Source organism: Python bivittatus, unplaced genomic scaffold, assembly GCF_059951505.1.
Source record: "Python bivittatus isolate LINGU-HERP-01145 unplaced genomic scaffold, Pbiv_v1 ctg000410_np1212, whole genome shotgun sequence".
Classification (NCBI taxonomy): Eukaryota; Metazoa; Chordata; class Lepidosauria; order Squamata; family Pythonidae; genus Python; species Python bivittatus.
Genome location: NW_028277067.1, coordinates 13700118 through 13716103, shown reverse-complemented (window position 1 = coordinate 13716103; position 15986 = coordinate 13700118). Strand labels below are relative to the sequence as shown.

The 15986-nt window shown below is 40.0% G+C and overlaps 1 protein-coding gene across 3 annotated transcripts in view; it reads left to right on the top strand.

Annotated features, from left to right (window-relative positions):
• Positions 1-280: 280 nt before the first annotated feature.
• The window catches only part of CCDC47 (coiled-coil domain containing 47), a 28176-nt gene continuing 12470 nt past the window's right edge, over positions 281-15986 (top strand). The window contains exons 1-8 of one of the 3 annotated variants that reach the window (XM_088143523.1): positions 281-431; positions 6139-6392; positions 8206-8313; positions 9036-9210; positions 9771-9892; positions 11440-11505; positions 13611-13712; positions 14932-15042. In XM_088143523.1, coding sequence (XP_087999649.1) covers positions 6144-6392; positions 8206-8313; positions 9036-9210; positions 9771-9892; positions 11440-11505; positions 13611-13712; positions 14932-15042 — 933 coding nt within the window. In that variant the 5' untranslated portion in view covers positions 281-431; positions 6139-6143. Of the gene's footprint in view, positions 463-591; positions 735-6138; positions 6393-8205; positions 8314-9035; positions 9211-9770; positions 9893-11439; positions 11506-13610; positions 13713-14931; positions 15043-15986 lie in introns of those variants that run through there. The other 2 variants (XM_088143524.1, XM_088143525.1) reach the window with 2 other exon arrangements.

Genomic DNA, 15986 nt, shown 5'->3' with positions numbered 1-15986 from the left:
ACCATTAGAATCCAATATAAAAAGTGCCAAGTACACCGCGCACAGCATTGCCCGCACCCTAAGCCACTGCCACTTGCCTGCAGAAAATATGATGCATATTTCTCCAGAACAAGCAAAATCTCAGCCTTCCTTTCCTCTCTCTTTCTAATCGGCTAAATCATCAAAACTTCATCAAGTCGCAAAGAACGTTGCCAGGATTTGGAGGCAGCCAGGCATCCTTTTACGGCACGTCCGCTAGCCGAGCCACGACCTCAAAGTTAGCCCCCTTCCAACCTCCCTTCCTTCTCGGCTGCAAGGCGCATGCGCTGATTTACGCAAGTGACGTACCTTACGGAAAGCAACGGCAGGGGGGAACAGCCACCCTAGGATCGTTCAACCTAGCCGAGGAGCGAGCGGCCTTGGGGGCGCTGAGAGACTAACGCTGGTCTGAGGTATCGAGCGGGAGGGTTGGAGGTCTAAGAGGTACGGAGGGAGGGAGCTGTCTCTTGTGGAGCTAAATAGTAAGGTAAATAATAATTTGGTTCCGTCACGAGGAAAGGCGTGGACATGGCCCGGCCTGGGAGCGGGGGAAGAGCCCCTAAGTTGGCTTTACGCGAGGACGGGCTGGGCTGCTTCTTCTCGCAGGTGCGTGGCTGGGCCTGGGGCACTACTGAAGCCAGCTTTTCCCAGCTCGTTCCCTCCAGATGGCCTGGACTGCAACTCTTAGGAATCCCCGTCACCGTGGAGAGCTAAAGGTGATTCAGTCTATCTGGAACAGACTCCGTTGGAGAGTTGGCTTAAGCTCCGAGGGCACATCTACAATCTCTCCCCTGCGGTCCAGGTGTAGCAAAGCGAATTTCCTCCTGGAAATACTCGTCATTTCCACCACTTTTTAGGTCCCTTTTGCGTATGTAGGCCAGTCCTATGAAAATTTTTCACAGACATCCTGCTAAACTGAAATAATAAAAAGGGAAACTGTTGGAAAACTGGTTTTCAAGATGTATAGTGAGTATAGATGGGCAGGGAAATTGTGTGTATAAAGCTGAAAAACAAAAACAAAACCACCTCAGATTCCTGCTGTTATATTGCAGCAGTAACTACAACCTGCTCTACGCAAGTGGGTAGATTTTTTTGTGGTGGTGATAGTGCTAGAAACACTGATATGTCAAATCTGTCATGCACTTAGAAATTCGTTCCTGGCTTATTGAAATTTAACACTGGTGCTTCTCAGGTGTGTCAAACTATAGCTTCCATTAACCATACAGAGATTAGGCAGCCTGATGTCTTCCAGGAGTTATGGATTTCAGTTCCCAGTGGCCTTTGTTAGCATGGACAGTGGTAAAGAATTGTGGGAGCTGTATTTCAGCATCTAGAAGGTACCTACAGTATCATTAGGCCTTTGCTCAACTATGGATTATGGAAATTGCAGCCAACATGCTGAGGGAGGTTGAATTACTTGAATAAAAGAGTATGATACATTATCTATTCAAATCAAGCACGTACTAGTGCCAAGACTACTGGGAAACCATGTTGTTTTTTTTAGTAGAATCTAGTGGTCTGTTAAAGAATTATTTTTTGAAACAGTGGCCATTGAATAACTAAATATAGTGCTCTGCAGTAGCTAGATACTTGCACGTGTAAGTTGTTGAGCCAATATGATGATCTGGTTGTTAGCTCAGATCCCAATTCAAATTACAACTTGGTTACAAAGGTCACTGAGTTGGACTGATTCCTTTCCATCCCCTCTCCTCTTTTCTCATTATTTCATATGCTGTCATTATGTTATATTGGTCAATGATTCAAGAAATAGGTTTTATAATTTACAAGAAGAATTTTAAAACAAGAATTTGTGAGAGTTGCTACTTTTTCAGTGACAAAGCTAAGGCATATGCCAAATTTTAAAAGGATAATTTAATTGCGTATCATTTGATTCTGATTATTTTTAATTTTGTTCTGGTTTCACTCTTTTCCATATTATAATGACAAATAGCAAGATAATAAAATCATTGTTGGATTGAGTGGGTGAGGGAGAAAAGAATGATACACAGTTGCATATCTCAACCCTAGCCCAAACAAGCAATTCCGTCAAGGTTCTGTTGGTGTCTGGAGGTGTGAGAGTCTGGACAGGAAGGAACAGGCTGAAATTTAACTCGAGCAAGACCAAGTGGCTTTGGGGACCATCTAGATCTGGATATCTTCCATTTTTAGTTTGTATGGGCTGTATAGACAACTGGTGCACGGTTTGGGGGTCCTTCTAGTTTCTTGGCTCCTGCTTAAAGAGCAGGTGGCAACCATGGCTAGGAGGACCTTTGCATAAATTCATGTTATGTGGCAATTGGCCCCATTACTTGATCAGGAGACCCTGTTCATAAATCACTCATGCCTTAGTGACATTGCATTTAGACTATTGCAGTGCACTTTACATGGGGCTTTACTTGAAGAACACTCAGAACTCCAGCTAGTCCAGAATGCAGCTGCATGGGTAGTTATGGGTACACCTGGGTATCCTTGTGTGATACCACTATTACATCCACTGCACTTGTTGCCAGTGGGCTTCCAGGTACAGTTCAAGGTTCTTGTAGTCACTTGAGAAGTCCTTCATGGCACAAGGCCTGGATATTAGCAGGATCATTTGTCTCCAATTGTCTGTGCTTTTCCAACAAAACCTCACAGGGTTGGCATGCTCCAGGGCCCATCAATTAAGCAGTGTCATCTCATGGGATCAAGGAGGCATGCATTCTCTTTTGCCAGGCATTCTCTGTCACCATGCCTTCCCTATGGAATAACATTCCCCTTGAACTTTAGATGGTCCCAACCCTGCTGGCCTTGAAGAAAGGCCCTTGAACATACTGGTCAGAATGTTATGCAAGCCAGTAATGCTTTGAATGTGAGTTGCACTCAGTGTGATGTTTTTAATGATTTCCTTTGTATTTTTAATTTTTTAAAAAAATTCTGTTAATTGTCCAAAGTTGCATGGCAAGTGGGCAGCCATACAAATTGAAATAACATACAAATAAATTATATTTTTGGAGTACAGGCAGAATAGGTTTGTATTATTTGCATTCAACATGAGACAGATAGTTTGGGTCTGGCATGGTATACTTGTTAACCTATTAATGTTTACCTAGATAAGCCATGACTTTTTAAAGATGCTGGTGAATTGCACAGTAAGCGTCTCTACGTCAAATGAGAAGCATCTACCCTGCTTCAAGTCATCTCAAACTGATATAATACAATTCACTAATTCCAGCAACCAGATTCAGGATGGGAATCCTTTCGTTGGTTGTTAAAACATTAGGAATTAAAATAGTATGGAGTCACTGCTAACCTATTATCCTCAGCTACAATATACCAAGAGATCCTGTACTACCTTCTGCCCACCCCCTATCAGTGGGAAAAAGTAAAGGCACATATGTAATTAGATTAGGGTTTCTTGCAATAATGAGCACTCTGAGTAATCTTAATCTTCATTTTATTTCTGTTAATGATTCTATCCTCTTTAAAATTTTATTTCATAGGTTCCATGCTCCAAGTTTAAATGCGGCAATAATTTTGTTGTCTCATCTCATTTACTGATACTAGAAGACTTACAGGAATGGGCCATTCACATGTTACCTCACTATCAGAATTTGGGTGCTGATTTCTGATAACTCATACCCCAAACTTGAGACACTGGACCTAAGATGCAATTCAAAAGAAACTCTTTCTTCTTCATTAAATGCACACAATTAGTGGTTGTCTCTTCAATTTTAAATGGTTCATATCCTGAAGGCTTAGTTGTATAGAATTCTAACTCCTTCATTGCTCAAAAGATAGCCATTATGTACAGCCAGCTGTTTAATGTTTGTTTATTTTTGATGCCTGTATTGTGCTACAAGGCAGGTTAGAGGTGGATAAATAAACAACAAGCATCATTTAAACCCCAGATCAACCACACATTTCTTTCAATGATCCCTAGGACTAGTTAATTCTTCTGCTTATCCTTTTTCATAAGGCAATTGTGAGGAAAACAGAGAATCTGGGATACGAACCATATTATTTTATTTGTAACACATCTGCTGATCTGCCCACTTGAGTTAGTTTGGCATTTCAAGGAAAGTATTTCAAATTCTTCTCCGGGTTCCTCTTGTGTATCTCCCTGATCATAAAAACTTAAATGACAGATAAGATAGAGGGACCACTCTAATGCTAATTTTAGAGTGCCCAACCCAGATTAGGAAACCTCCTAAGGAGTAACTCCTTATAATTATGAAATAAGGGAAGGTTGAAGTGGTGCAAAAGGAGATACTGATAGTTCATAGTAATATCCGTCCATAATGTCCAGTGATAGAAGGTTTTGTATTGAAATACTGTTTTTGAACTACTGCCTCAGACAACAGCATGTGTACTGCAGCAGCAAGGTAGGCAAATTTGCCATATAATGATTATAACACAATAAAGCATTTTGCCTTGAGCTACAGCAGCTTTACTAGCAGTTCTAGAATTCTTTACCTTTCTGGTTAAATTAAAATGTGGATTAAGATTAATAAGTCACTGAATGTAGTTTAGAAAGAATAGTCCCAAGTCCAAGATTGTACACTGAGCAGGACTTGCATATTATTACAGTGATTCTCAAACTGATCTGTGCAATATCAGTTGTCCATTGCAGCTGCTCCTTTGTTCACTAACTAAAGCTGTTTGCTGCCTTGGCCCTTGCCTATCCATGTTCACCACATCAGCCCACCAGTAGTTAATTTTGGATTAATGATTTTGCTACAAAATTCTGTTTAGAAAGGTCTTTAAAATTGGAGAAGACAGGAAGACATTCACAAATGCAACTGTAATATTTTAGCTGATGAATTCCCATTATTTTATGAAATAATAGGGAGGGGTTGTTGCTTTAGTCTGGTGATCTGTTCATGTTCCAGAATTTTCTTTATTAGTCCACAATTGCAGAAAGTTTGAGAAACAATGCACTAAGTGCAGGAAGGATTGTCATATCATTGAAATTATTGACTTTTGTTTGGGATAGCATTTAGTATTTGTGAAGAGACACAATGAGTAGAGTGTGTGGATAATTGTACTTAGAGGGAGACTCAGGGCCACAAAAAAGTTCTTGGGTCCTTTATTGCCGCTCCTGTCCTAAAAGTTTATTTCTCAACATTGAACATTTTAATTAGTAGCAAATAATATTGGAGGATTTCTCAAAAATATGATCTTCCAAGTATGATGAAAGATGCCCAGAACTTCCAGAATTCAACACCTGGAAGGTCACATCTTGCCCTTCTTATTACAGAGAGATTGTTGTCTTTTCATGTAATGCTAGAGTAAATTCAGGATGGCTAAAATAAAGTATTTATTCTATGAAATGCACAATTAATTATTGGGGTTTATTTTCACAACTTATTGCAATTCCTGTTAATTTAAATGGTTTTAGAAAATTTGTGGAAAATTTGTGGAAAAGATCTCTCTGAGTAGCTAGCAATTATCCTATACAGCAGCCTTTCTGAAACTGGCTCTCTCTAGATGCTGAACACAGCTGGGAATCCCAGGAGTTGTAGTTGAACGGATCCGAAAGATACTGACTTGGGAGATTGCCATAGTGAACTCAGTGGTTCAAATACTGTTCCTTAGATAGGCAGTATAGCCTTATTCATACTTGGAGAGAGGTAGAACTTCAATAAATCTTTATGGGAAAAAAGGAAAAGTCCAAGCAAGGGCAGAACATACTTAGTGGCCATGGAATGATAGCTTATTGTTGGGAAGAGGCTATTTGCAACATTTTATTGTAAGTTTTGCTTGCTAATGATAAATAACAAATTCACTGAAAGTTCATTTTGCTATCAATCCAGCCTATCTCCCAAGGTTGTTTTTGTAAAGAAAAATGGAAGAGGGAGTACTAGATGCGCCACTCTGAGCTCCTGGAGGAAACTTGTGATACTAATTTATCATTGTTATTACATTGATTAGATTTGTTGGATGTGTATTATATTTTTGAAAATACTATGCAAGATGACACACAATTACAAATTGTGATACAGTACTCTTTTTCTAATTTGTTTCAAACTGACAGGTAATTACCCATTTTTACACTGCTGTATCAGAAGAAAATAAATATTTTGAACTTGAAAGATTTTGTGCCTTTGCTGTTTTTTATTTATTGAGCTTTTTCTCCCCCAGCAACAATGAGAAGTTGGTGGTTTTTCGTGGCTGCTTTCTTTATCCCATGGGGTCTTTCTTTGGCCAAATTTGAGGAGTTTGATGATGATGACTTAGTGGAATATGATGATAATGACTTTGCTGAGTTTGAAGATGTGACTGAAGCCACAGAATCTCCCCAGCGGATTGCTACTGCAGAAGAGGAAGAGGAGGAAGCCACAGTAGAACTTGAAGGACAAGATGAAGGTCTTGATTTTGAGGACACTGATGGACAGGTGATGTGAGATGAAGGGCTTGTCTTTTTTGGTGCAAGGAGATAAAAATTGTAAGACTGACTAATAGGAAACCCAGTTATTTTGTATTTTCTTTTATTTGTATATATGTGTAGACAAGTTTCTTGTATCATTTATATTTTTAAAAAACTTAAGCCATTCTACGAAGCTCAACATGCTTAAGACTAAGTAAAACAAACATGGAAACAAGATAGCATCAGTGTTAATCAGCCACTTTTGTTGGCAAAATAAAGTTTTTGATTAAAAAAAAATGGCAGGGAAACTTTTGGAGAGTATCACAGGATGCTGGAGCTATAATGGAAATGATTCTATATTCTTTGTAGTCCCACCTGTTATATACATAATTATTGTAATCTAAGGAATTCTGGAGCAGCAGATAGCTCCACACACATGCCCTTCAACCTATAAATCAGGAGTGGGCAAAATATTTGTAGCCAGAAGCTATATTTTTAAAAATTATCTTTTTGGCTCCAAGGGCTGCAAGAAGAACAGCAGTGATATAAACAAAGGAATGGGGGTCAGATTTTTGGCTCTTTAATGGAAGTTGTAAGATTTAAAAAAAAATCAAAATAGATACTTTAGGTTTACCAGAGATTTAATGTAACTATTGTATAGCTTATTTCATGTAAGAAAAAGGGGTGTCAAAAATCAGCAAACTCTGCTGAATTCTGATGGCACAATCTTGGGGGTTGGAGACCATATGTAGGTTGTGGGTTGATATATCTGTTGTAGGTAAACAGAGTGTGGTGCACATACTTAAGATCTGTCTGGATCTTGCCTGCAATTTGGCAAGTATTCAGCCTTACTGGATATAGACTTTGCAGCAGACTTTTCCATGCTTACAGAGCGATCCTATACATGATCATTCAGGAGACGATCCCACTGTATTCAGTGTCACATGCTTCTAGCTAATAGGATTGTAATTTATATACTGCAAATTTGTATTTCTTTTTTGCATTGCAGCTGAATTTACCAGGCCAGAGCATCATGTATATCATATTCAAACAGCTGAGCAGCTTGTGAGCTATGTACAACTTTCCAACGTGCAATTTATGATCTTCCAATAGCCTATGATTATATCACTGAAATTCTGAAGCAAAATAGATAATTTTGGCTGTGCAACTTTTCACTGTAGTTTTTTGTTTGCTTTCAAAAATAAGGGAGGTAATGAATAAAAGAGGCTTCTGGGAAGTAAGCTGATCCTATTTTCATCCTTAACATCCCCCAGCCCCACATCTGAAATGGCAAAATTTCATCATTTTGCTGCCAAATTTTGGTGGCATAATTTAAGATTACTTTGGGGTGTTAGAGATTGGAAGCACACAAGAATGGAAATGGGAGTGGTTTATCTTCCATTCCTACCATGAAAATGTAAACAAAGGGTCCAAAAACATTTGGCCAGACCCCTTCTCATATGATACCATATCACTGGATGGCTTCTTGTAGTCTTACAGAGCTGAATTTCAGTGTTCAATCACTCAGTGACTACCTATGCTGAAGTAGGAAATCCTAATTAGCTGATGTGTCCTTGGCATATCCACGTTTTCTTGCATGGGCATTCATATTGATGTGCTTCATCTTCAGCTGTATTCATAGCCAATTTTTTTGTGCATACATCACTCTTTGATCAGTTTCACCCATGTGATTGAATCAGTTATCAGTTACCAGAGATTTACATGCTGTCTTTAAAATAGGAAAAGCAGAGAATAGCTGAATGTTTAAAAGAGAAAGGTGTTTAGTGTCTCATTTTCCTGAAATGATGGATATTTCTGTACATTTTGCTTTCTTATTGTAGGAAGGTGATACAGAAAGTGAGCCATATGATGATGAAGAATTTGAAGGTTATGAAGAAAAACCTGATGCATCTCTTGGCAAAAATAAAGATCCTATTACCATTGTTGATGTAAGTGAAGATTATGAGATTTTAGATGTAGTCTCTAATTAATGTCTCGTAATACTTTTTCTCCTAAATTTTTATAATTAAGGCTGCAATCACAAATGTTTCTGTCCTAGATTAAGCTCTATTGTGAACTGAATGGAGTCTCTCTCTCTCCCTCCCTCCCTCAAAGGGCCTGTGTGCATATATGTGTGTGTGTGTGTGTATTCATGCTAATTTATGTTTTTCCTCTGCCCAAACTCTTCAAAAGCACCAGAATTTTTCCTGATAGACTTTTATTGGTTGGTGGATGGAGCTGGCAGATGGAAGTGGGCTTATTCCATGGGTAATTTTAAATCCTGGTAAATACTGATGTAGACACATTAATAGTGTCACTATGTATTTGGACTTCAAGCATCCACACATTGCTATTTAGCTATAAAGCCTCGTGGGATTATAGTAAATCATAAATATGAACTGAATGACATAGTAAAATCAGATAAATTTTAAAAAAAGCATTCCCAGCTGCTGAAAAGAATTATAGGAAAAAAAACCCAGAAGAGAATAAGTTTATGAGAAGAAAAGATTATGATGATTTGGTATTTTCTCTGTGCCTGGAGTTTAGAATTGTTGATTGCTAAATGAATAAAACCTTAAAAGTTTATTATAATTTGAAGCCAAAGTTTGGGTTGGGAATGGGTTTTTTTCCCCTAAATGAAATTACTTTTAACAAGGTTCAAATTCATCAGGTCCCTGCCCATCTTCAAAATAGTTGGGAGAGTTACTACATGGAAATTTTAATGGTGACAGGACTCCTTGCTTATATCATGAACTATATCATTGGAAAGAATAAGAACAATCGTCTGGCTCAGGCCTGGTTCAGTAGTCATCGAGAGCTGCTTGAAAGTAACTTTGCACTTGTTGGTAAGTTGGTTTATGATTTATCCTTACCTTCTCCCTACTTTTTCCTATGGGAACAAAATTACAGACAAGGTCCAAGGATTCTTAGCATTAATGCTGCTCAGGGTGCTATATGTGATAGTGTAGCTTATCCAGGCAGAGGGCTTAGAAACAGAGAACGTTAATTGGTGTGCAGAATTAATCAAGTCTTTAAATTTCCTTCAGAGCTTTTCTGCTGCTTGACTTGAATTATCAAATGTATGGAATCAGCATGAATGAGCGTGAGAGAACTAGTTTGGGGGGATAGCAAAAGGAGGAACTGAGACATTGAACAGGGAATAATGGAAGATAGAAATGGCAAAATTGGAATAACATTGCTCAGACATTATAGACTATAGATTATAGAAGGAATAAGAGGCAGAGCAAAGTGAAAGAGAGAAACAGTTACTATAAAGGATAGTGGCAGTCAACGTCATACCATCACAAAGGGTGTATTGCAATAACCTGCTCGCACTGGGATGTCATCAGTGGTAGCCCAGCATAAATAATAAATGCCCATTAATTGACATGCCCTTTCTTTCAAGGTGATGATGGCACGAACAAAGAAGCCACAAGTACGGGCAAATTGAACCAAGAGAATGAACATATCTATAATCTGTGGTGTTCCGGTAGAGTGTGTTGTGAGGGCATGCTTATCCAACTCAAGGTATAAGAAATTCCAAATGTGCCAGTGGACTTTCATTATCTTGCAGTAAACTAGCAAGGTTACTTGAATGCCAGTTGTTTGGAAATAGCAGCAATATTACTTTTCTCTATATTGAAAAAGGAAATCTGAGTTAACCTGAAATGAATGTTTGTGTTGCAGCAATGTTAAAATGTTAGAAATGTTTAAAACGTTGGAAATCAGAAGAAGTTATTTCACTGACACTGGAAAAAAATTCAGAGTAGATGACAGACAAGGCTTTCTGAGGACAAGATTCTGAAAGCCAAGGTTTTATCTGCCAGGATCTGTGTTGAGAATCTCAGACTGTAGGCTCATAAAGTGAGCTGTCAAGTACAGCATTAGTCTTAAAGATTCAGCAGCGTATAAATTGAATAAATAAATACCCTGTACAAACTGTAAAGGGCTTCAGTGATCAAGGCTGAGCTTTGTGTTGGAATGAGAGAGAGCTAGTGCAGTTGGCAAAGCACTGGTATTGTATAACTAGTCATAGTTAGCAAAGGTATCTGAATTGCAATATCTGAACTGTGTTCAGAGCACTCCCACATCTGCTGCACTACTGTAGTCCAATCTGGTGACTATAGTCCAAAGTGGGATTACAGCTGGGCAGATGTGTTAGGTGCAGGTTGTTGTAAAGCAAACTGAAGAACTGACTGCTTAGAGCACTTCTCCTACCCCACCCCCATTTTCATGAAGAACATGGAAACTGATTAAATAAAACTTACATCCCCTATCACACTTCATTACTTCCTCCCTGAAGGGAAGTGATAAGAAGGAATGACTGTCAGCCTTCCCAGGTAGACCAGACAGGAAACATGACCAGATGAGCTAATTCTACTTTATTGTAAAGCTACATTAAAAGAATCTTGCAAGTCTGAAAGTACAAATTTCCCATTGTTTTCTTTATAGCCTGAGAAGCTAGGGAGGGTCCCTTCTGAGGCTCTTGCTCCACCCACTATCCACCTGTGGGCTCTGCCCTCTCTTATCTGACTGTTCCCTAGACAGCATCTTTTTGCTCCATCTCCCAAGATGCTCTTTCCCACATACAGTACCATTACAATGACCTAGCAAGATGGGAGTTCCCCATCTCCCATTTTCCCATGGGAAAAGGCAGTGTGATGCCAGAGTCCTAAGACAAAATCTTGTACTCTGGTTTTGTTTATTTCAAGCCTTTTCTAGGCATGGAGAGTGTATATAGACCCAGTATATAGTCTGGGAGTACATGGTACAGCACCTTTGCTGAATCTAAGCATATCTTGATCTGTCTGATGTCTGGACTAGAGAAGTTGATTTTAACTATCTGGGTCCTTAACGTATGTCAGTTGCCTTGTACTGTGAAGAAAGAAAAGAAGCATCAAAACATAGTAAAATCAGCAACCAAAATAAACTTCAGGATGTGTCTTTTGCACAGATTTGATATTTTTAATGTAGAGAAGTTTGTAATGTTCATTGAGCTAGGGGGCTCTAGGGGGATGAGAAGTCCTCACACTTTTGCAAACATGGCAAGCTACGCTAAGTTTTTTACTTTTCAGTTTCTCAAGAGACAAGACTTGCTGAATGTTCTTGCACGCATGATGAGGCCAGCCTGTGACCAAGTGGTATGTGTTAATTCTATAATAAAAAATAGCTTTAGCGAATTATATTCATAAAACTGTGTTGATTAGCTTATTAAAACCATAACTCTGTATATGTGATACTTCCACCCTCACAGTAGGAATCACTGCTTTCTGATTTTTTTTCTTATAAAACTTCACAAATTTGTTGCCCATATGGCTGCAAAAATAGACTATTAATTTTTTGACATTTTCTTTTGAGATCCCAGAAGCAGCGGGTGTCTGAGCAGGAATTCAGAGAGTCAAAGCATGTGGGTTTTATCACTGTATCAGTCTGCACCAAAATAAATGTAGGAGAAACAATTATATGCATATATTGGAGACTGTTACTTTTCTTTCTGTGAAATGGCCAAAGTTATTCTGATAGTATACTGTGAATGAGAGTAGGCAACAATACAGGACCCTAATAATACTACAGGTAGTCCTTGGTTAACATCCACTCATTCAGTGACCTTTCAAAGTTACAGTGGCGCTGAACGAGGGGTACTTATGATGGTTCCCTATAGTTGTGGCCATTGCAGCATCCCTATGGTTACATGATTGCGGTTCAGGCACTTGGCAACCTTCCCTGCCAGCTTCTGACAAGGAAAGTCAATGGAAAGCAGGAGGTCACAAATAGCAATCATATGACCACAGGACAGCAACTGGGACTGCTGGAACTGCTGTCATAAGTCAACACAGTCACATGACATCATGTCTTACAGCTGTGTCACTTAGCGATGGAATTCCTGGTCCCAATTACCGTCGGTAAGTGATGGCTACCTGTATACTATAATATACTACACTATAATAATATTATATAGAATGACTCCAAATTATCTTCCAGTTACTAAAATATGAATAACCATATACATGAGATGAGAAACTGCCCTGCCAGTATCTCCTATTTCTCTGCCATTTTAGGGAGCTCTGGGGTTGCTATTCTTTTACTGGGAAAATCCCATACAGGTAGTCCTCGATTTATGACGGTAATTGGGACTGGAATTTCCATCGCTAAGCAATGCGGTCATAAAGTGCGGCATCGCATGACCACATTGCTTAGTGATGGCAATCTTGCCACTCCCTGTTGTCGTCATTAACTGAATTCTGGTCGTTAGTTGAGGACCCATCCCAAGCCATTCCGGGCTTGGTCCCTCCCAGTCCCGAGCCTTGGTAAAGTAAGGGACTGCCTCCTTTTCAACTTCCCTCACCTGCTTATCTTCCCCCCATCTCTGCCCTTTTGGCTGCCCTGTACCCTGTCTTGTGGGGCAACGAGCAACCCCAGAACTGTGTGGCCCTGGGGCTGCTTGCCACGCTACAGCTCAGGGGCTTCTTGGTGTGCCCAGAGCTACAGTGCAGCACAAAGCCACAGCTGCCCCTGGAAGCCTTGGTTGCCCTGGCCCGCTGCATGGCACAAAACTGCAGTACTCTGGGAAGCTGCAGCTGCCCTAGCCAAGCCCCAGCCACAGCCACCCTTGCCACCCTGCACTTCCACGTGAGGCCATCTTCCCCAGGTCTCACAAGGAAACCGCCATGCACAACCTTGGGAAGAAAGCCTTGTGTGGCCAGCAGCTGCCTTGCGAAGGGCCAGGCCAGACATGCTTGGTCAGCAGTGGGAGCAAAAAGACAGCAAAGGTCAGCTAGGGTGGCAGGGGCCGTGAAATGCAGGGGGCCGAAAGGGCATAGATGGGGGGAGATAGGCGGGTGGAGGGAATTGAAGCGCTTCTGAGGTCATAAGTGTAGGCGGGCTGCCAAGCGCCCAAATTTTGATCACGTGGCTGGGGGTGCTGCAACAGCTGTAACTTTGGGGACCAGTCATAAATCCTTTCTCTCAGCACCACTGTAACTTTGAACAGTTGCTGAACGAATGGTCATAAGTCAAAGACTACCTGTACAGTTGAATTATTGTATTTTAGAGATTCTCAGAATAATCTTGGGGCTCTCCTCAAGCATGACCTGTTCTTGGCTAAATGGACATTTGCTACCAAGGTCATTTTATGCTCTTGGCATATGATCAGATCTTCATGTTTTTTCTCAGTACTGTTCTCGTACTAGTGGATCTTCCTGTGCAAAATAACCTATGTGTGCCTATTATTACATCTGTTACTCAGCAAATAAAAGTTACTATGAATGATGATGATATGGATACCTACGTGTTTGCTGTCGGGACAAGAAAAGCCTTGGTACGGCTTCAGAAGGAAATGCAGGACCTGGTATGTACTGGGGCTGTGGGAAGAATTTTAAAGAACTTGGTAGTTGGAGAAGGAGAAGGAGAGGATTTTAAAACACATATTATATGAAGTCTTACAAATGGTCCAGGATCTTAACTATATGTTGCCTTAATACATTGCCTTCTCATAATTAATTGGATACAATCTCTGGATTTACTCAATGTATTTCACCACGGGGGCCAGTCCTCGGCTTATGACTGCAATTAGGACCAGAATTGCCATTGCTAAGCAAGACGATTGTAAAGTGCGATGTCATGTGACTACGCTATCTAGCAACAGCAGTTCCAGCAGTCTTGGTAGCCATTGTTAAGTTAGGACCGCACAGGTTTTTAAGTAAGGACCTCATGTGACTGTGACTTCCAACTTCCTGCCGTCTTCCCCATTGACTTCACTTGTGGAAGCCAGCAGAGAATATCAGAAATCGTGATCACGTGACTGCAGCTTGCTGCAATGTCGTAATCATGAGCCAGGCACCAAGCAGGTGATCACAGGGACACTGCGATGGCCAGAACTCTGAGGACTGGTCATAAGTCTCCCTCATTCAGTGCCATCGTAACTTTGAACGGTCGCTCAAGAAATGGACATAACCCGAGGACTACCTATATTTATATATCAAGGTTCATTGCTACATTAGTACCATTGGCAGATTGCTCTGACTCATATGTCTTATCTTTCTCTTACGCTCTTATATGCCATCTTTCTCTAGTTTGTGACAAGTCTAATTTGCAATGTTAGTCCAGTTAACTAGGTTTACAACTAAATCGGAGCAGGGCACCATTGTGTGGCTTGGGGTGATACTTTAAAAAAAATTATTACAGCTTCTGTGGACATAGGGCCCAGGATGGAAGGGCTTTTTTATGTTTTGGGGGGCTTCAGTGAATATGTATCTTGCTTTTTTTTTTTTTTTGTAAAATATGTATTAATTCTAGTGGAGTTTAAAACCTCTATTGTAATCAGTTTTTTTAAACATGAAAAATTGTGCTGGAATGTGAGGTCTTTTGTTCCAGGTTTAGAACATCTCACAAATTCTTAAAGGCAGCAAATACTTTCTGTGCAGCTGTCATTCTTTTGATTGAGCATGTTCTTACTCTAGCTATTGAGATCTTAAATCAATTTCAGAGTTTAGATTAGGTTGATTGGGCATTTAACTGTACAGGGACTAGGAGATGTACCTGATAACATGGCAATTTCTTTTTGACAGAGTGAGTTCTGCAGTGATAAACCCAAAACTGGGGCAAAGTATGGGCTCCCAGAGGCACTGGCTATCTTATCGGAAATGGGTGAGGTCACAGAGGGAATGATGGATACCAAGGTAATGTAAAATAGTTAAAACATTTAGGTTGCAGTAATGCTCAGTTCTCATGAGAGCATCAACAGTACAAGTCTGCATATTGCTACGCATTGGAATAGCCTTATTTGTTTTGTTTACTTGTTTTAAAATGAGGGATTTTCTGTCTTAGTTCTGAAAAACTGGGCATTTGGTTTTGGAAACAAGCATATTGGGGGTAGAGTAGAATTGATAAGTGGGTGTTCTGGGTATTGTGATGTTGTACAACCAGCTAAGTCTGAAACAGAGGTCTCCCCAAATCCTGTCCTTGAGTGAAGGTACTGAATAGTTCTGGGTAAATGGATACTCAATCCATTGTGTCTCACTAGATTAGTGATAAATAATGGTTATACACTGTACAGCATTTTCATGGAATCAAAGTCTGACTAGTTCAATCTATCCTTTTGGTGAAAGCAAACCAAATGTTCCTGGAGAATGCTCATTAGCATGATAGGAGTTACATGGTTCTCTACTTTCCAGTTTATGATGGCAGCCTGGTTGTTGTTGTTGCTTTGTTTTTTTACTGTTGATGATGAATTATGCCTTGCCCTATCCCATCAGTAGAAGAAAGCCTTGACATACTTTGCTTGTTTTGTTAATAGGCTCATGGAATCCATTGCTACTTAAAGCCAACATTAGGTGGTTCAATCAATTTGTGAATGATAGGTCTATCAAAGATAATGAGAACTAAATAGAATCTCCAAGTCCAGAGATAGTTTACTGCAGATACTATCACCAGATACCATGGAGGATTTGTGGGACCTTTGCCCTAATCCAGCAGGACTGCTGTTGGGATTATTATCAGAGTACAGGTACTCCTTGATTTGTGACCTTTTGTTCAGCGACCATTCGAAGTTACAACAATGCTGATCGAATGGTGGTTATGACTGGTCCTTGGAGTTCCAGCTGTCCCAGCACCCCCGTGGTCA